This window comes from Mustela nigripes, chromosome 12, assembly GCF_022355385.1.
Source record: "Mustela nigripes isolate SB6536 chromosome 12, MUSNIG.SB6536, whole genome shotgun sequence".
Taxonomy (NCBI): domain Eukaryota; kingdom Metazoa; phylum Chordata; class Mammalia; order Carnivora; family Mustelidae; genus Mustela; species Mustela nigripes.
In genome coordinates, this window is record NC_081568.1 from 85050400 (window position 1) to 85070673 (window position 20274).

The following is a 20274-nucleotide window of genomic DNA, read 5'->3' on the forward strand; positions in this document are numbered from 1 at the left end:
AGTCCTCATGCAGTTAGGTTTTCGGTTGACAGAATCTCAGTGCCTTTGAGCACCTTTTTACTTAAGTATTCTTTTAGGCCATTCATTTAAAGGCATGATCCCCCTTCTTGGAAGCTTGCAGAACCAACTCGAGAAATTTATAGTGATTCATGTAAAAGCTGTCACTAGACCACAAGCTTCTCACAGATGTAGCCAACACTGCACGGAAAATTTTCCTACAGGGATGAGACGGAGGTGCACACTTAATGGTTGTAGCATATGGACACGTTCATTAACACTCTTTGTCAAAGGAAGTGTGGACTGAGTCCAAAGGTGGGTCTCAGTATCTGAACGAATGCTGTGGGGGTTAAGCTAGTGATCAGTGGGCTAGTCTGGCTACTCCGTCTCTGAAGGATTGTTTTGACATGCCCCTGGATGAGGAGGCCCTTGGAATGCTACACTTCATCTGAGATGGGGTTGTTTACCCCCCTGTTACTTTCATGCTTGAGGATTCCCCTTTGTATCTCGCCATGTTTTCCTAGTAAGGATGCAGTTTCATACAAATGCATAAAGGAATCAATAAACACTGTTCAAGTAGGAGATAAGTCTTGCTTGGAAAAGCTCAAGAATGACACAGGTCTAGTTAGATTTTTCTATTATGTTAAGGGATATAACCATTATGACAAAGAATCTAAGTACAGTATTGAAGTTTTGGATGACCAAGGATTTCTGGAACTCAGCTTTCCAGTCTCATCTGGTTTTAATCTGTAGCCATTGGGAGAAAATAATCGTAAAAATAAGTGAACTTTGCATTTAAAGGCAGATTTTTCTCAGTGGAGATAGAACTATTTTAAGCTGTTGAGAAACCAGGCACCAATAGGGCCATGAACTGCTGACCTGGATTTGGTGGGCTGTGCTCCCCTGTGCTTCCCTGCACTCTCGTCTGCTTGGGTTCCGCTCTTCTGCTCACTCGAGGGAATGTGCCAAAGCATGGAGCTTAAATGCGTACTTAAATAAGCTCATGTGCGTGCATGCACGTACACACAGTTTGTTGTACTGTTTTGTATTTTGAAGCTGCAGTATTTTATGTAACTTTACAGAGAAAAAAAAGCTTAAACCGAAAGCTAAAGATGCTTCTCTGCCCCTGGGTTAGGTAAACAATGCTCTGAGAGCCTATGACCCTATGAGACCATATGATCTTTCTGGAAGCAGGATATATTGGGAGACTATCAATCAGGGTTAAGACCAGAGGTACCACAAAGAAGTAAAGCCAAGCTGAGTCAGAGCCAAATGAAGAATTTTAAACATAGACCAGTAAGCTCAAAGCCAGATTATTTTTGTAGCCTGTAGTACATTATGTAAAGGGATAAAGCTAACTAACTTGGTTTGTGCATTTGACTCAGTGCGTTATTTTAGATAAATTTCCAATGTATGTGCAAATCTAATAGTTCAGAATTTTCTTCCAAGTGGAATCATGTACTTAGGTTCATAGACTAAGTAATCTCAGAGTAGCAGCCAATGGATGCTCAATTGGCTCCATGTCTGTTTTAAGGGGATTCAGCATTGTGGCTACAGACCAGCCACTAGATGACGCAGTACCTCTGTACTTGGCGGGTGCCTTGGGCGGGGGATTAATCCACTGGTGGGTGGTATAGTGCTAGGATTCCCGAACTCATCTTGGAAAATTCATTAACCAGTTTTCTGATTTATAATCTCAGTCCATTCTATTTTATTAAGATGATATATTGCTTTTCTTCTGAAACCGATTCCATTATGCTAAATGGACATTTAAAAAGCCACTGAACTCTGAAAGCATCTAGTTTACACTAAGACCCAACAGCAGTAGTGACAAATACTGTTACCTCAAACATTACATATAATGACATCACTCTAGTGATCACACACAGAAAAAAATTTAAACAAGATTTCTTAAATTTACTTCAAAGATTAGAGCTGATACATAAGAACGTTTACAGTAACATTTAGAGTTATGTCAACATAAAGACCAATAGTCATGGTAACAACTAGCACATGCAATTCACTACAGAGGTAAAAATACAATACCCTCTCTACACAAGCCTTCTATGTTAAGTCAACGAGGTGGGAGTAAAACAGCAAGTGAACTTTGAAGGATTGCACTTAAAAAGATACACAGAGGATACACACCTAATGCTAAATCACTGTATTGTAGTATTAGCAAATTGCACACTTTCAGAGTATATTCAATAAACATATTAAGACTACAGAATATTCACATATCTGCCTTTAAAATGTCCATTTGACATCACGTTTTGGCATTCATGTTACAGTATTTGAAACGTGTAGTTACCGTTCAGACAAAGCTTGTCTTTAAGGGGTCTTCAATGCATTTTCATCATGATCAATGGTTAAGCATGGGTAATGAAGTCCAACTAATCCACTTGAAGGAGCTGCTGACTGCAAAAAAGCTCCTAAAAATTTAGGGAAAAAAAACACAGTAGAGCTCACACCAAGTTCTTTTTTTTCTTTAATGCATTGTATACTAGAATATCACACTAATGCATGCTAGTAGCACACACAAAAAGATTTATCGAAGAGATAGTACATTCGGCTCTGGAAAGCTTGTTTTTTGACTTGTATCTGAATTCTGTTTGTAAGTATTCTGAAAAGGAGTATTTTTTCTGCTGGCAGAAGACCATTAGAAAGAGGCTGTAAGTTGCTAGTTTACATCATCTTTGAAATCCGTGAGTGACCAATTTTATTTAAATTTTTTTTTTTTTTTTAGTACTCTCCATGCAACATGGGGCTTGAGCCCATGGGCTCTGAGATTTCTGAGATATAGCTTATTACATTGACATATTACCCATTTCAACAAAGGTAACATCTAGTTTGGAAATTTCTTCTTAAAACCAAACATAGGACAATGACGTAGAATGTAACAGAATGGAGGAAGAGTTCTCCTACTTCATTTATACTTGGTTGATAAACGCCAGTTAACAAATTTTAGAGAACTATAGAATTATCCTACTTCTACATTATTTCTCCTGATTTTAACTACTTAGCCCTGTGGATATAATATTTAAAAATTTTTTATTTCTATTTATGAAACTATTTAAATGTTCTTAAAGGATGAGCTTTCATAAACAAATGTCTTACATTTTTACTTCATGAACCTTGGACTTCACAGTGAGCTAGAAGATTAGGCAACTTAATGTGTAAGGCTGAAATTAATTCAACAGCTAGGTAAAGAACTGATGTGAACGCAATGTGTGAATGGTTTTGCTTTTTTCCTTACTTCTTTCTACTTACATACTGGATTATGTTCCTCAGTGCTGACTGATCCAAGTTTATTTTTTTGTTAAAATGCATTAAAATACTAAGTTTGGGAGTTTTCCCACAGTTGCTCACCATTATGCCTTTGTAAGGGATGAGGGTATGGGACCAAACACACCAGTTCACAGTCAAACTGCAATGGCAACACCTGTGGCACACTCCTTTGTGAGGCCAAGAGCATCAGAAGCAGTGCATTAGTTTTGTCCATAGAGAGGATGTGCCAGCATTACTTTAATGGAAATTTCTGGATACTCAAGATTTAGTGGGAATCACATCCACTAACTTATATATAGACTCGTTTTCATATAAACTAGACTTCTCTCTGCCTAAGTAAACTACAACTTATGTCTCCAAACAAAACAAATTATCTAAAGGCCACAATCATCCTAAGACCTGGCTTAGGAAAGTAATTTTGTAAACAAGTTTCATGAATGCATTTCTCGTTAGGCAAGCATGTACATCACATATTTGTAATCAAATATAGGGCTATTTCTTCAAGGTTTATTTAACTAAATGTCTAAAATGCTCTTGCACCCGGCAGGGGTGGGGGGGCACTCAAGGCACCATGTTCTATGCAAGTTTCAATAGATTTGTTTCTACAGTCAGTGTTCTTTCTGCAAGGACTTCATTCTTACTCCCTTAGATTATAAGCTTACGTTTTCTAATTGCCCCTGTGCCCCCAAATACAAACATCACACCAGAATTCTTTTTAAAACTGGCAGAGGTGACAATTTTACAAATAGGACTATTTACTTGGAGAGAATGAAAAATAAAACTGGTATAAATTTTGGACAGATTCTTAGCAAGATAAATGTCCTAGATGGGATCAGGCTTTGACGAGATCTAAATGGTCATGGTGCCATTATCTTGTAGTGTGACGCTGGGGTCCCTCTGTCCCTATTCGGCCTCTCTCGGTCTTCCTCATGTATTTCTCATCCTGTCATTCTGCCAATCCCAGGTCTTTTCTCCCCCATCTCAAAAAGACCGTGTGTGTGCAAGTGCTCTGAAACACAGCTGGCAAGAATACAAAGATAACGTCTAACGAACAGTAGGTCTACTATGAACAATATTCTCAGAGCATAATGAGTAGAGTTAGATTTCAACTGTCAATGTATAGCAACTTTCCTTCTTTTGAAGTTAGCCTGGTTTTGGTGACAAATACAGAAAACCAAACATACCTTCTGAAAATGTACTACACACCACTAGTCGACCACTAATGATTTATGAAAATTTCTTCATAACTTCTTGTTCCTGTCTTTAGCCCTGCCTCCTTGTCAAATGTGGTGGCCAGGGTATGGCAAAAATGTGAAAGTGGGGTTAAGTGCTAAAATCTGGAGCCCTAGCTTACCTTGCTCTGGGAAGAACAGAACTTGCCGGAAAGCAGGTTTAATATCTAAATCACAGTGTAGAAGAAGTCAGTCCCATCTACCTCAGAACTGGCAGATACTAAAATACTGTCCCTTCATTTAAGTGCCTTTACAATAGGGTATGCTCTGTGATACTTACTAACATCAACATGTTGTGTTTTTGGATGATGCTTTATTTTGTTAGTAGTGCCCATCTCCTCTTAGTTTGCTTCAAACACTGAAGAAAAAAAAAAACCTTCAAATCTTGGCCTACTTAAAAATAAAAACAAAGTATGTGTCTTCACCTTAAAATATGTTTTAATGTAACGTTGTATAGAGCGCTTCATCAACCAAGTTCTCTAGTATTAACAAAAAGGGTCATGTTTGCATATATATAGAAGAATGTTAAATAATGAAGGTCTTTAAAAAAACAATTAAGGTCTTAATAAATGGCAAAGAATTTTTAAAATGGCTAACATAGTTTGGCATTCATTCGTAGCTCTTACCTGGGCACTTTGCTGAATTTATGAATGATAAAAAGCAGATCTTGAAAATCTGTTAGACTGCTTAATGATAAATATTCAGACTTGTACTCCCTTTGTCTCATAATAGGCAGCATCATTGCCAATGGAAGAGAATGTCTATTACTTCCTGTTGGCAATATTCTAATTAGACCCACTATTTTGACTGGTTTTGGTCAGACAAAAAATGCCGGCTTCATATAATTATGCCGCCCATAGCTCTCCCTACACTGTCATTTGTGTCTAGATCTCACTCTTCTAATTTTTTTTATCTTATCTCAGCCACTTTATTTGGTGCCTGTTCTCACTAGAATCAGTAGCCGTACTAAGTTTATCACTGCTTATTATTTAAATACCCTCTGTTTCCTAGCTACCAAAACAAAGTTTTACTTTGCAAATCTGAGACAAGCTTTCTGTTTTTCTTCAGTGCAAACATCCTGAAACAGCACAGTATCATTCAGCTATTCAGAGGATGAAGTCAGTTTATGTAGTGCTTGAAGAATCATCCCAGATATTCTGGAAGGGAAACTGCCCAGGGGGAAGGACAGTCTGTTGTTGTCCTCAAGGGCAAATGATCATCTTCAGTGAGTGAAGATTATTTTTACCTGAAATAACAGATAAAATCAGCTTTAGTTTACAGGTACTGCTGAAGCTGTAACAGGACTAGTCTTTACTGAGGCATGTAGCCACCTCGTCGGACAGTCTGTGGTAGGTAACTTTTAGGCATTCCTTCATCAACTGCAGCCTCCATCCCCACTGTTTCAAATCCCTCTACCAGTCCATCAGTATGTGGGCCAAAAGCATCTGCTACAGAAATTTCTTGAAACATTTTCATTTGCCCAGCTTCAAAGGGCTTTGAAATATCTGACATCTGCTGTTTGAGTCTCACAAAATCTTCTTCATTGACTGATGAAACTTGCTTTGACCTTTCAAAATGTGAAATATCTGGGCTGGTGTCACGCTGACTGCAGTTCTGTTTGAAATACTGTTGCCTGGGGAAACTGCCAGCACTGCTCTCTGTGTTCTCTACCAGTTGTAGATCTTCAGGCCGCTCCTCAGAATCTAACAAGGGCTGGGTGGACTCAGATCTTGAGAAGACTTGGACCGATGGAACCTGGTGTCTATAGCCACTGTGCACCACTGTGGAATACTGGACGGTGCCCGAGGTGTTTTGTGCAGACTCATTTTCATCGCTGCTAGAAATGCTTGGCCTAGAGGAGGACATGCATGAAGACCCTCCAATACCACTGCTGTGTCCTTCAGTACTAATTTTTTCCTTCTTGAACAGGTCCAGTGATTTCAGATCTTCTGGAAAAGGCTTTTTGTCATTTGCTGCTTCTATTTCCACAACACTTACATCAGTGAAATTGCCATCTGAATACATTTGATCTTTTGAATTAAAATTATGCTAAGAAAGAAAGAAACTGTATTAGTAACTCTGGCATACGTTTACTCAAACTCTGAAACATATGGTAAAAGTCTAAAGCCACAGAGAAATGCATCTCTGAAGCTTCTCAGTAAATTCCCATGGGATAGACATAATTTGGGGTCACTAGGTCCTGTCAACTAGCTGAACTGCAGGTACTGTGGGAGTAATTCTGAGAAGAATCAATCAATGTATTTTACCAGAATTCCTAATCAATACAGGTGTTCAATTTTGATAAGCTACAGGTTGGTGTACAAAGATTACTTCTCTTACTAGACTATGGAGCCTAGGATTACCAGGATAGACAGACTCAAATGACTTAAATCTCATAAAATGTATTCTAGATCTTAACATAAAATTCAACAATTATTAGAAGGTAGTAAAGTTAAGTCATTTCAACTTTAAGGTAGTTAGAAGAGTTCAGGTGTCTAGAAATCTTTTCAGCAGTTATTAAACTGGTATACTGTTCAATTTCATTTTAATAGCCTATATAAAATGCTTGCCTTACAACACAGTTACCAGAGAGCAGTATTTACACATCAACTTTTCTATTTTCAAAGTTCCATCAAGTAAACAGAAGTAGGGAGTATCAGAATATGTTGTGTAATACTTTATTACCATTTATTTCTCAATCTGGGCTCACCATTTGGTTTAACTCTAGAAACCTACCCTAACATGCCCATGTATAAACAAGTCAGAGACATTTTATCTTACCCTAGGAGGTGTGTGAGGTGACCACTGGGCAATATGACTCTTTGAAGGGTCTGGAACATTAGGCCAGATATGCTTTTTAATTCTAAAGAGAAAAGAAATACGCTGTTTGTAAAACCGTATGTTTTAAGCATATATGCTAAACATGAGTTTAAGTTAGCTGTAATAAAAAACTGTTAAGTGTTCAATTTAAAGAAACAAAAGTTGAGGAAAGCCACAAAGCTTTACAGTATACCCCTTCCCCAACAACAAAAGCTAATGTTCAATTTCCAACTAAACCACTTAATAAGTTTTTACATAGCTACCAGAAAAAACTTGATTTTTCACCAGAGTATTTATTTACCTTAATACAGTTTCTAACCCTAAGTGAGAGATCCTTAAGTATATATAAGTACACAGGAAGTGAGTCACCTTGAGAATAAGTTCAAATATAAAAATAAAGATGAGTAATAAGGTCCTGACTGACTCTCCTGTGGAAACAACTATAAAATGTGTGTATAATATAAAAAGCAATAAAGTTAAGATCCTAAACAAAAATCGTATGATCAATAGATGACAAAAAAAGCATTTGACAAAACCAACATCCCATGTGATCCTAAAAGACTGAATGCTTTCTCCCTTAAAACCAGTGATAATGGAAAAAAAAAAAAAAAAAAAACAAAACCCAAAACCAGTGATAATGCAAAGTTTTACTTAACCAGTATAACAAGAAAAATAACTGAAAACATCAGAATAACTATCTTCACTGGTGAGCAGCAAAAATGCTAAGAAATCCAAAAAAGTCCTAGAGTAGTTGACTATATCCAAGAACTAAGTATACAAGAACTAAGTTCTTTAAAAAATTGCTTTCTATTTCTAGCAATGAAGAATTAGAAGATAAAAATGCCATTTACAACTGTATAAAAGATATTTAGTAATGAATTTAATGTAGGATGTGTAAGGCCTATCCCACTGGAAATTACATACTGCAAAAGAAAATTAAAACCAATATACCCCTGAAAGACATGTGATTTATGCAGATGTAAACGCCTGTTCAGATTGTAGTTTTTCCCTAGATTGACTTACAGATTCAGTAAAATCTCAGTCAACATGTACTGGGTTCCCCTCCACCCCAAGGAAATTTCCTTTTCAGATCAGTATCCGTTTACTCTAGCCAAAATAATTCTGAAAAATGGATTATTAGAAGAATTCCACTAACTGCTCTCAAAACTTACCACAGAGCAGTAACAAGATAGTATGGTACTAGGATAACTGACCTATGGATCAGTGGAATAGAACGGAGTCCATAAATAAATCCAGACATACATGGATAACTGATTTTGGCAAAGATATCCAGGCAATACAATGGGGCAAAAAGTAGGTAAGTAAATTTCACTAAGTAAGGCTGGAATCTATGGGGGGAAAAAATGAACCCTGACCCTGACCTCGGACCATACACAAAAACAAATCATAGACTTTTGACTACAGTGATTACAGTTCTAGAGGAAAACAAAGGAAAACACACATTCATGACACTTGACTTAGGCAAAGATTTCCTATGCAGAACATAAACTTCATCAAAATTAGAAACTTTAGTTCTAAAATCACAATGAAAAAATGAGAAGGCAAAGCCACAAGACCAGACTTTCCAAAACACATTTGAGAATAATTCTGTAATCAGAGTATGTAAAGAACTCTTATAGTTCAGCATTCAGGCAAACAACCCAATGTAAAAACTGGCAGAAGATTTCAGAAGATTTACTGCACCAAAGAATATATAGCAATGGCACATGAAAAGACCCATTACTACTATTCAATAAATAGGAAAAAGAAGTATATTCAACACTAAGTCTCAAGAACAGGTGAAATGCAAGACATAATATAAAAAGACTATGCATTATTTGATTCTATTTATATGGAATCCTAGAAAAGACAGAACTACAGTCACAGAAGGCAAATCAATTACTTGGAGCCAGAGGTTGAGGGAGAGAACAGAGCATAAATCCAGCGGAAAAACTGTAAAAATAAAAACGGGTACTTACAGGTCTCGCTTATTAAAGCAGAACAGTACTCCCAAAAGGGTTGTCAATAGGAACGCTAAGCAAACAGGCACAACTATGGCTTCAATTTCTCCTTGAGCTAAAAACAAAGGGATAAGGTAGAAAATAATGGTCAATGCCTATGTTGACCCAAATAATGCAACTTCCCGGCCAGAGGATTGTTGAACAGATGAAATACCATCTGGTTTTTACAGCGTTTTTAACTTAAAAGGCTGGTTTCTCCCTGCTTTTCTAGCCCTTTATACCTTACACAGTAACCTGGCCACAGGGTAAGCATGAACTGTATGTTGGTTAGGGGAATGAAATGACTTTAAGTTTAGTTTAGTGGACAGATAATCTACTCAGTAAGTTAGAGCTCCCAAACCTAACCATTTATTACATTTATGATCTGCCCTCAGCACAATCTTAACAAAAGCTTATCTTTGAGATCTGTGAGTACTGAGGAGAAGTAGAGAAGTTGTAAAACGATCTTAGTAACTGAACTAAAGATGTGCTCCCCTGTAAGGAATAAAAATAAAAGGTTCAGGCAAAAATTTTAGTAGCTATTTACTATTTTCAAAAAGATGGCATCAGGGCACCTGTATGGTTTGGTTAAGTATCCAACTCTAGATTTTGGCTCAGGTCATGATCTCAGGGCACTGGGATTGAGCCCTAAGTCAGGCTCTGCACTCAGCAAGGAGTCTGCTGGAGATATTTTCTCCCTCTCTCTGTGCCCCTGCCCTCCTCCCCCGTTGTGTGCGCTCTCAAATAAATAAATAAATAAATAAATAAATACCAAAACAAAACAAAAACAACCAAGGCATATCTGATAAATGGCTAAGGAATTGTACTTTTTAATTTTTTTTTTTTTTAAGATCTTGTTTATTTATTTCTGACAGAGAGCACGAGCAGTGCGGAAAGGCAGAGGGAGAGAGCAGATTCCCTTCTGAGCTAGAGCAGGCCGGACTGGACAGGGCTCTGGGATAATGATCAGAGCCAAGGGCAGACACTTAACGAGTCACCCCGGTACCCAGAATTTTTAAAGAATCTTAAATACAACACAAGAAAAGTTTGAGCTCACTTTCGGCAGCACATATACTAAAAAAAGAATCTTAAATACAAGGAGTGGCAATAGTAGGAATAGTTATCACCTAAAAATCAGTAAGCCTAAGATTTCTAATTAGCAGATGATCCCTAATCTGCATTTTAAAGAGGGCTTACTTAATCAAATGAATCACTAATTGGATAGTTTATATTGGAGTTACTTTTTAATGATTGACCTTACAATTGTTTCTGGTTAACTCCTCCAGTCTCCACCTAATTAGTCTTTCATGGGAAGACTTTAAAATCAGTAAGTCAGATCAATGCTCAGGAAAAAACCGTAGACTGGCAAATACTAGTTACTTGTATGCTCAGGTTTCATATATTCGTATCTATACCAAATCAAATTCAAGCAGAACCTCTTCTGTACTGCTGCTAACTTACTATGTTTTTATGTCTTGGGCCTTTGCTCATTCTGTCCTAAGATGCACTCTTCTTCCTATTTGTTCACATCCTATCCTTGAGGCTCAAGTACTGTCTCCTTTATAAAATTTTTGATGATAAAAGTCACCCTAATTACCTTTAACCTCCTCCTCCTCTGTTTACTGCCTACATGGCCCAAATGCCTTTCCATTCAATTACTTTGCTTATGCTGCATTTCTTCAAATACACTGTAAGGTCCTTTGGGAGCAAGCCACATGTTATAGTAAGAACCCATAATAGTTCCACAATCAAAACAATAGATAGATCAGTGAAAAAAGTAGATAATAAAGTAAATCCTATGCTCTAAATTTTGGGAAAAAAATGTATGCACAGATAATACTAGAAGGATACACAATATGTTAGAAGATTATTCTAGAAGAGAGATTAGGAGTGATTTTTCTTCTGCTCTACAGAATGTTACTTTCACAAATAGGGTAGTATTTGAAAAGTTTTTTTTTTGAAGATCAATTTCAATTATTACTTGTTACATATATTTTATTAACATATCACCACAAACCTTATTCCAGAAACTATGTATATTACTGGATATCACAGCAAAGCTCAGATCTTTTATTATCTATTTTATGTAGTTACTCATTCATTTTCTCATTCAGCAATCAATCAGGAATATTAAGTTTCTACTTATCAATCACTGTGGTGGTACTTGGGGGTGGACATTACAAATACAATTATAATAATTTCTATACTGATTCAAAATGTAGTAGAAAAAAGAATGAATGCAGCTTCAGTCTGCATTAGGGAAGCTAAAGAACAGCCAAAAGGTAAGAAGCTCACATAGGAAAAGCTCACATTAGGAAAAGACAGAAAAAGATGGGAGAAAATCCTGAGAAGCTTAGGGTCAAGGAAGAGATTATCAAAGGGCATGCAAAAGCAGTAATTTAGAAGGCATGATCAACAGGACTTTATACTTGGCTTATGTAAGCAAAAAAGATAGGGGAAAATTTACTACAACCTTATCTAAATTTCTGGCTTTGGCAAAGACCTGGATGGTTTTGTCAGGGAAAAGAGATGTTATTTGTGAAGGAGAGAGAGGACTGCTGAAGTCACAGGGAGTGTGAATAGGCAGATAATAAAATAGGGCGGAGAACAGAGCTCTGGAAAATACATACTGTTTTTAAGAGTGAAAAGGAGGCCAAGAAGGGAAGTACCAGAGCGGGAGAAGACTCAGGAGGGCGCTATTCCATAGAAGGACCAAGAGGCAGTTTCGAGGATGGAGAAGCCAACAGACTCAAATGCTGAGAAGTACAGAAAAAAGACTAAAAAGCATGCCAGGGAGATCATAACTAAGAAGACATCCCTGAGGGATGTGAGGGAGATTTCAGTGGAGTGGGAGCTGGCGGCCTGGTTTTAAGGAAGTCAAAGACTGAGCTGGAGGAACAGAAGTAGAGTGTGGAAGGGTGGACTCATCTTTCCAGCAATCTGCCTATAGAAAGGATTAAGAGAAGGAAGAAAGACCACACTTGATTTTTGCCAGTGAAAATATGAACCCACTTAGAAAGATACAAAAATTCTTTCAGCATTTAGGGAGTATATAGATGAAAGGAGTGAGAAGCTGTTAATGAAGTAACAGAGGTTGAGCTTTAATAGTTTAAAGAAACCATCAAAATCAGATAAAGACAAAAACCGTAATTTATGAAAAATGCTTTTTCTATGAATCTAAGTCTGCTTTTAGCCTGATCAAACTTTAAAACGAAAAAGAAGGAAAGAGCCAACATTACTTACCAAACTTTGGTGTAGTGAAAGTGAATTCTGGGCCATCCTTTCCACCTTCATCTGTGTATGCTGCCATTCGTACCATGTACAAAGTGTCACTGGTCAAAGAGGACAATGTATATTCCGTGTGAGAAGAATCCACATTCACAGCTAGAAGAAATCGTAAGTGTGGTTTATTCAACTGCTCAGTGTTTCTGATTTAGCTTTTGAAAAAGTATTAAAAACGCAAAAAGTATTCAGAAAATAATTTTCATATCTCTGACACACTCTTCTCCAATAAGCACAACACAGTATTTCTTTAATAGGACCACAAAAGCAACCATTAGACAAATTCTCAGGTGCCTCTTTTCTGATGATAATATACTCTAAGAAAGACTTAATATTTGAAAGCTTAAGAAAAAAACCAGTAATTTTTAATAACTGATAATTTTATTACCGGTTTCATTTCCAATGATGGTTCTATAAAATATAGTATAATTTCGGATAAATCCATTCTGAACATCAACAGGAAGTTGGTCCCACTCTAAGACAGCTTCATTTTTCCCCACTTTTTTTGTCCGAACAGTAGGTCCTTTGGAAGGTGCTAGAATAGAAGAAAAGTATTTGATAACTGAGAATCATTACAATTCAGTATATTACTAGAATTCACTAGAATTTCGTTATTTTATTTGAACACTGTAACACATACCCTTATTTTAAGAAGAAAAAACACCTTTGTTAATAGCAAACAACACATTTCAAAGAAAATGAGTTTGGACTTACGAGCTTGTTTAAGGTATGCTTTTATAGACTCCGGGCTTCCTGGTCCATCAGCAAATACTGGAGTAACTGTTATCAAGTAACATTTGCTCTCTGCTAGGTTCCCTAAAGAAAGAAAAGGAGAGAAACATTTTTTCCACCATAATAAAAGTGTAATTCCATTATTTATTTTTACATTATAATTTCATGGTTATTAAACTTTTAGAACTATAGTTTTTAATTCTTTTTTTTTTTTAAGGTTTTATTTATTTATTTGACAGACAGAGATCACAAGTAGGCAGAGAGGCAGGCAGAGAGAGAGAAGGGAGAAGCAGGCTCCCCTGCTGAGCAGAGAGCCTGATTCGGGGCTCGATCCCAGGACCCTGGGATTATGTCCTGAGCTGAAGGTAAGAGGCTTTAACCCACTGAGCCACCCAGGCACCCCTAGAACTGCAGCTTTTAAATCAAGCATTGATTTGTGTGTACTGGATTCAAGCTTAACAGAGTAAAAGTTAAATAAAAGCTTACTTTTATTGCCAGTATCATGGAAATAAAAAAATATACTGTCAGTTAAAGTAATTATTGTATTATTATCCAGGACTTACAATAAAACATTGATTTCAAATTATCCTTGGTCTTATAGTTCGACAGTGTTTGTATATTTTAACTAATTCTTGGAGAACTACCTGAAGACCCACTGTTAAGAGCTAGGGAAATGGCCCTGGTTTGTCAGGTCACTGGGAAAAAAAAGAATTAGTACTATTTCCCCCCAAAAGTTAAAAAAAAATTATTTATTATTTATAAATTCTTTTGATCTCTTCAAATTAACAAAATAATCTATTACCGATACACAATATTAAAAATTTTTAAGTTCTTTTTTTTACAGAATTTGACCTGTCCACATCAGAAAATATTTATTTTACTTATCATTCAATAGGAACTTTTATTTCCTTAAATATTACTTGTAAAGTTGTAAAGTTATTATATGGTCCATTGCTTTCTTAAACAGAGTAACTTTACTTTTTCTTGATGACTCAGTATTAACAAGATGATGAGTGTTATATTCTGCTTTAATACAGTGATGTTATCAGAGCTATGAACTATCAGGGCTCCCTATGCAACCTGTCTCTGCAGATTATGCTATGCTATCTTAAAAACATTTCTATTGTCTAGTTATTACCAATGTAGGTCTTCCCTCTTAGCTCTACCTTGCTTTTGATAAGGCTGAGAAGAAACCACATTTATTAAAATTGTTTATTGAATAAGAGGGTAAGGAGAGCCAAATAGCCTGTTTTATAAATCAAACTCACAAACCTTATGGCAGATTGATTACGTCCTTGTTTATAGCTTCTCTAATTAATCATATTACTCACAGCTGAATTCTAATGGTTATCCTGCGGTACTTGCAGGAAGAGGCGTGGCACATGCAAGCTAAATGTTTTCTCTTTAAAGCTGTTTTATCACTTCAAAGCCACACAGTTAAGTTGTACCTTAAAACACAGGGTAATCCACCATTCTGGAGCTCTACAACATCATTACTTTCTGTCCATTACAACTTCCAGTTAAAAGACATAAAGTAATCTGTTCTAATTCCGCTTTCCCTATTCAACAGCTTTAAGAGTTAAGTCATTCAGATGCTACGGAAAAGTATTTTCTCACTGCAGGATGAGGGAGTTAAATCAGGTACAGAAAGAATGCAACTAATTACAGGCAGAGGTCATATAATATTTCTCTTTACAATTTAAGTGTTCCTTAACTATAAAGAGAAATACTATTAACCCCACTCTATCCATAAAAAGACCCTGCAACTGAACGAGGTTTGATATGACTTGGTGAGAGTCACACATGTGGCAAACTAGATTTAACTTTTCAGGGGACCACAGCATCTGTAACGCACAAAAAATACGTAGAAGAAAAATCTGTCTGAAGAGTAAGACATAAGGATATCAACTTAAATTTTTTCTAACCAGGAATACCTCTTAAATAGGTGCGGTGTACTAATCCATCTTCCTGTTGCCAGTCTGGGATACAAGGCGATTTATCTGATAATACACACCACTCAAGGATGTATTTGTTTACAGATTCATTCGGAGCAGTCCATTCCACCCAAAGCATATTATCTTTGGGAAACGCTTTAAGATCCCTTACAGGGCGAGTAGCTTTAAAACAAAGGTTGAATACCAATATGGTTAAGTGAGCATTAAAAATCTGCAATTTTGGTATTTTACGTATCAGTTTTTGTAACATATGATAATATGGATTTCCATGAATAAAGGCACATTATAATTTACATACAATTTATGCAACTAAAATTCTTCCTTTCTCAAAATTCAAGTGTTTTCTATATGTAAATGGCCTTTTCCTTCTTTGAAAGCTATGAACAATATATTTAAGTCATATTCATACATGGATCCCATAGTCTTAAAAACCAAGTAATCAGAAAAGACTGAAATGAATTAAGCAGTTTACTTCAAAGTTTAAGTGAGCCACCTAAGAATAAAACAAATTACTTGGCTGTTCACGTAAGTTAACTATGTACTATGCCTCAGAGTATCTTCTACTTTAAGAACCACCTTTTCCCATCCTTAAGTCGATGCCATCTCACAGACACAAACCTTTAAAGTCATAAGCAGGGATAGTTAAAACAGCTGCATCTGATTTGCCAACCAGATTTCTCGCTGTGAGAGTTGCTATGTAACGATCATTTGTGATGTTTACTGTCCATTTGGTTTCATTAACTGTGTAATTCTGTAAACGTGATTTCCACCTTGTGAGAGTCACTTCATAATCCAAAATTTTTCCATTGGCTTCAAAAGGAGGCAATGTCTATAATAAAATATTTTAAAATTTTAATAAAAGTTAATCAGTTTTCTCTGTGTTCACAAATTCTGCTGTTATGTAAAACCTCTAAATGTTTAACTGAAAAAAAGGTACCTGCAATCTCATTTACAATTCACTACCTTAAGTAAACTACTACATAGTAAGAAAGAATAAACCTGTAACTTTGACTAGGAAGAAAAGTAGCACGATTTCATTAGCTTTTAGTTCTGTATCTAGTACCTACACTGTGGCTATCTGGCTCTAAATTGTATTTTATTCCTGAGTATTTTTTTTTTTAGTATGGACATGCTTGCAGCCTTACAGAGTTAAGAACAATTATTATTGGCAATACATTTTGATTACTCAAAACCTTTAAAAATTGTTTTCCATGAGACACTCAGGAAAGTTCAATGACAGACAAAATCCTTCTCATAGAACTTTTCACAAATGCTTAACAGATATAACCTGCAGTTTATGTAATATATACAAAGCTTTGTGTTTCTATTTGTCAAATGTTTTCCTGATACTGAGATGAATCAAAATTTAAGTTAAAAAACTACACTCATATGTCATATAAAATGTATTTACATTAAGTGACAAAAGATAAACATGCAATTTTTTTTTTTTACCTTCCATATGAGTTGTACAGATCTATAGCCATGAGTATGGGATGGCTCTATCTTATACCAGAAACTTGGTGCCTTGGATGGTCCTAAAAAAATGACATGAACTTTTTAAAATAGAAGTTTTTAACAATAAAGTATTATCTTGGAAATTATTCTCTTACTTTGTTCTTAATATTCTTGCCCTTTAGTCACTGTTTAAACTATCATTTTCCCCATTCTAGAATGCTATGCCTGGGTCTTCCTTTAGTCAGGATAATAGATCACTTGGTAATTTAGATTATACTGGATTTTTCTTCTAGTCATGAAATTATAAAACTACATACATATCCTAAGGTACAACCCAAGATGGATCACTTCTTACTGCTGAAACTCAAACTGAAAAATTATGTTTAAATACTTTAAACTCCTAAATGTGTGTGTTTGTGTGTATATGTATGAATATAAAACAACATAAATGGAATAAATGTGGGCTAAGTTTATTACCTTACGTTAGGACTGTTGACAAGATACAATAAAAATGAATTTGCAGTGTTGCCGTCATAATCACCAACATGAGAAATGAAAATCCACTTTATAAAACAAGTATCAAATGCTAATAAATTAGGTTCTAAAAATTCCTATGCAATCAACTGATTTTTTTTAGAATTTTTTAAGTGCAGTATGGTTCAAGTTTAAGCTATGGTTCAACAGAGTAAAAAAGGAAGTCTAAGCAATGATGTGATTTACTATAAAGAGGTAATTATGGAGGACATAACAGAGAAAAGGACACAAGGCTGGGGACAAGGTTGCCAGTACAGATACACAACTCGAGTATACAAAATCAAGACCAAGAAACTATAATGAAGTGTTATAGTCCAAAAAGACTTCCTAACATAAAAAGAATCTAGAGGAATCACTCATTAAATTGAAGAATTGCTTAATCTAATGGTTCATGATTTCCACCATCTCCCCTCCCAAAAAAACACACACAGGCACTAGCCATTATTATTTTGCCCACACTTGAGTTCAGGAACCACCCTCCCCACTTCCCCTCTGCAACTGACCCACCAGCTTGCAAAGCCCCATGGATCCCAGTTTAAGAATTCCTAGCCAAGACAAAGAAATCCAGTTGAAGACCCTCAAATCAGCAATAGCAGAACTACTTTCTTTCATGTCACTTATGAGAATAAGAGAAAATCTAGAGGAAAAGGCAGTTTACTTTTCTGCTTTTGATACTCTCTCTTCACTATCTAACCTCTAGTGAAGCGGAAGTGAAGGGACAGTGGTGGTACAGGAGGTTTTAAACCCAGAGCTGTTGCCATTGAAACCTGACGGATGAAACTATGGAATAAAACTGTTCAAAAAGAAAAAATTCTGTATGCCACATTCTTGACTGCTACAAAAGAAATTACTAATTTTAACTGTTGTGGGCAGGAGATCTTACCTTGGATCCTATATACCCTTTTATGACTTTTGGATTCTATGTTCTATGCCCCGTATGATCGTGGGGGGTGGGGAAAGGAAAAATGAAAATAAACCAAAACTCTAGGATTCTTTTCCAGGGGTTTATTAAGTGCTGGTAGAAACGAACAAGTAATAGTACACATGTATTTCTGACAGTGAGTGACTATGGTATATTTTGTTAGTATGACTTTAATGAAGTTAGGATATGATTCTCTTTTGGGGGTATCTTTGAACTACCATCCTTTATAAAGTGTTCTGGACTTAACTGTTAGTTCAGTGGTTTTCTCATGGTCATTCCTGGGCATCTTCTTTATGAGGAATCATGTATTAACACAATCATGCACATTTTACATCTTGATGTTAGAACAGAAGTGTAAAATACAAGTTTGAATAAAATGGTCATAAAATAAGGAGTGGTCTACATTACTAAAACCAGATACAATTCATAGCCCTAATTCCAAAAACTTTATTTCCTCATGTATCTTAATTACTCACTATCTTCATATGTGATACCACTTGCTTCTTCACTCCAGTCACTCCAGAAGCCTTTACCATCTTCCTTCATACAACGAATCCTGAATACATATTCTGTAAAAGGTTTAAGGTCCTGGACAGTGAAGGAAGATCGAGTGGATGCTGTATCTTCAGGAGGAATCTGAAATCAAAGCAGATCAACTAATTAAAAAAATCCATGTATTTATTTTAACTGTCCTAAATTCCCTAACATTTGGAAACTCATTTAATGAAACAGGACTAATAAATTCAAGCTCAGGAGAGATATAAATGCAAATCAAAAAGCTGTCTGAGTTAGTGAAGTTAGTATATTTCAAAGTATGGAAACATCTATTATTAATCCTTCATTTATTTATTTTTCTTCCATTGGGCCTGTAACACTTAGAGTTTCAGCAGAAGAAAGATAGTATACTCCAATTAGAATTCAATTCAAGAAGGGTTTTAAAAGCAAGTATGGGCAGAGTATAGGGAAACCTTAGATAGTGGTCATTACTCAGGGGCTTGGAACTGTTATTACCCCCAGGCCAAAAGGGCTGGCAACAGCAACTGGGAGAAGAGGGTCAGACAGGATTAACTTTAGTAGAGCAGTGACCTTAGGCTGAGAGAATGGGCAGCTCCAGGAGGAAGCAGGGAAAATAAATATGCTGATCTCACTTTTCTCTCTTGCCAGATCCCCTGCTTCCTTTAACCATATTCACCAAGAAACCAGAGAGCATGTGAACCCACAGATGAAATCCATACAGGTCAGCATTCCAAGATAAGAGTAAGCACAGGAGGGAAGAGCAGAGTGCAACTCTGGATAGGAAAAAGGCAGGTATCTAGCCCAATCAAGAAAAACAAAACTTGTTTTCAGGAAGAGAGAATACAGATAATAACTAATTCTATTACTATGGAATTTCATTACTATGATATTTCAATAGTGAATACAAAGCAGGTATCATTTTTTTGTTATTATTAATGAATTAAGTTTCTGTGATATCAAAAAATACTTTTTTTTTTAATTAAAGATTTTATTTATTTATTCGACAGAGAGAGATCACAAGTAGGCAGAGAGGCAGGCAGAGAGAGAGGAGGAAGCAGGCTCCCCACTGAGCAGACAGCCCGATGTGGGACTCAATCCCAGGACCCTGAGATCACCTGAGCCGAAGGCAGCGGCTTAACCCACTGAGCCACCCAGGCGCCCTCAAAAAATACTTTTAAGTTCAGGTATGTATACTGTCTAACATGAAGCATTAATCCATTTTCATTTGTTGCTTTTTCTAATTTTATTTTGACCAGTCCTTCTGTAAGTGGAATGGAGAGCAGAAGTATTAAAATCATGAGCTCAAATCCTTATGAGCTCATTATTGCAACAAGAGAAAGAAAAAGCATGGTGTTAGTGACAAATGAAGTTGTGACAAATATTACGGGGAGCACAAGCTATGGTGATTGTCTTTTTTAAAAGTTCCAAGTACTTCTTTTGGTGGCAGCATCATCTTTGGTATACTCTTCTGTTCCTTTTCAGTCTTTAAGTTCCCCAACTACTACTTCCTCTACTAAAAAGTTGACATGCTTTCTAAAACG

General features: G+C 36.2%; 1 protein-coding gene across 5 annotated transcripts in view; it reads right to left on the reverse strand.

Moving 5' to 3' along the window:
• Positions 1 to 1889: 1889 nt before the first annotated feature.
• The window catches only part of IL6ST (interleukin 6 cytokine family signal transducer), a 54183-nt gene continuing 35798 nt past the window's right edge, over positions 1890 to 20274 (reverse strand). For 2 of the 5 annotated variants that reach the window (XM_059417882.1, XM_059417881.1), the window contains 10 exons: positions 18694 to 18853; positions 16759 to 16841; positions 15925 to 16135; positions 15286 to 15468; positions 13334 to 13435; positions 13008 to 13154; positions 12581 to 12721; positions 9317 to 9413; positions 7299 to 7380; positions 1890 to 6566 (listed from right to left, as the gene is read on the reverse strand). In XM_059417882.1, the coding sequence (XP_059273865.1) occupies positions 5829 to 6566; positions 7299 to 7380; positions 9317 to 9413; positions 12581 to 12721; positions 13008 to 13154; positions 13334 to 13435; positions 15286 to 15468; positions 15925 to 16135; positions 16759 to 16841; positions 18694 to 18853 (1944 nt within the window). In that variant the 3' untranslated portion in view covers positions 1890 to 5828. Of the gene's footprint in view, positions 6567 to 7298; positions 7381 to 9316; positions 9414 to 12580; positions 12722 to 13007; positions 13155 to 13333; positions 13436 to 15285; positions 15469 to 15924; positions 16136 to 16758; positions 16860 to 17780; positions 17786 to 18278; positions 18854 to 20274 lie in introns of those variants that run through there. The other 3 variants (XM_059417884.1, XR_009407490.1, XM_059417883.1) reach the window with 3 other exon arrangements.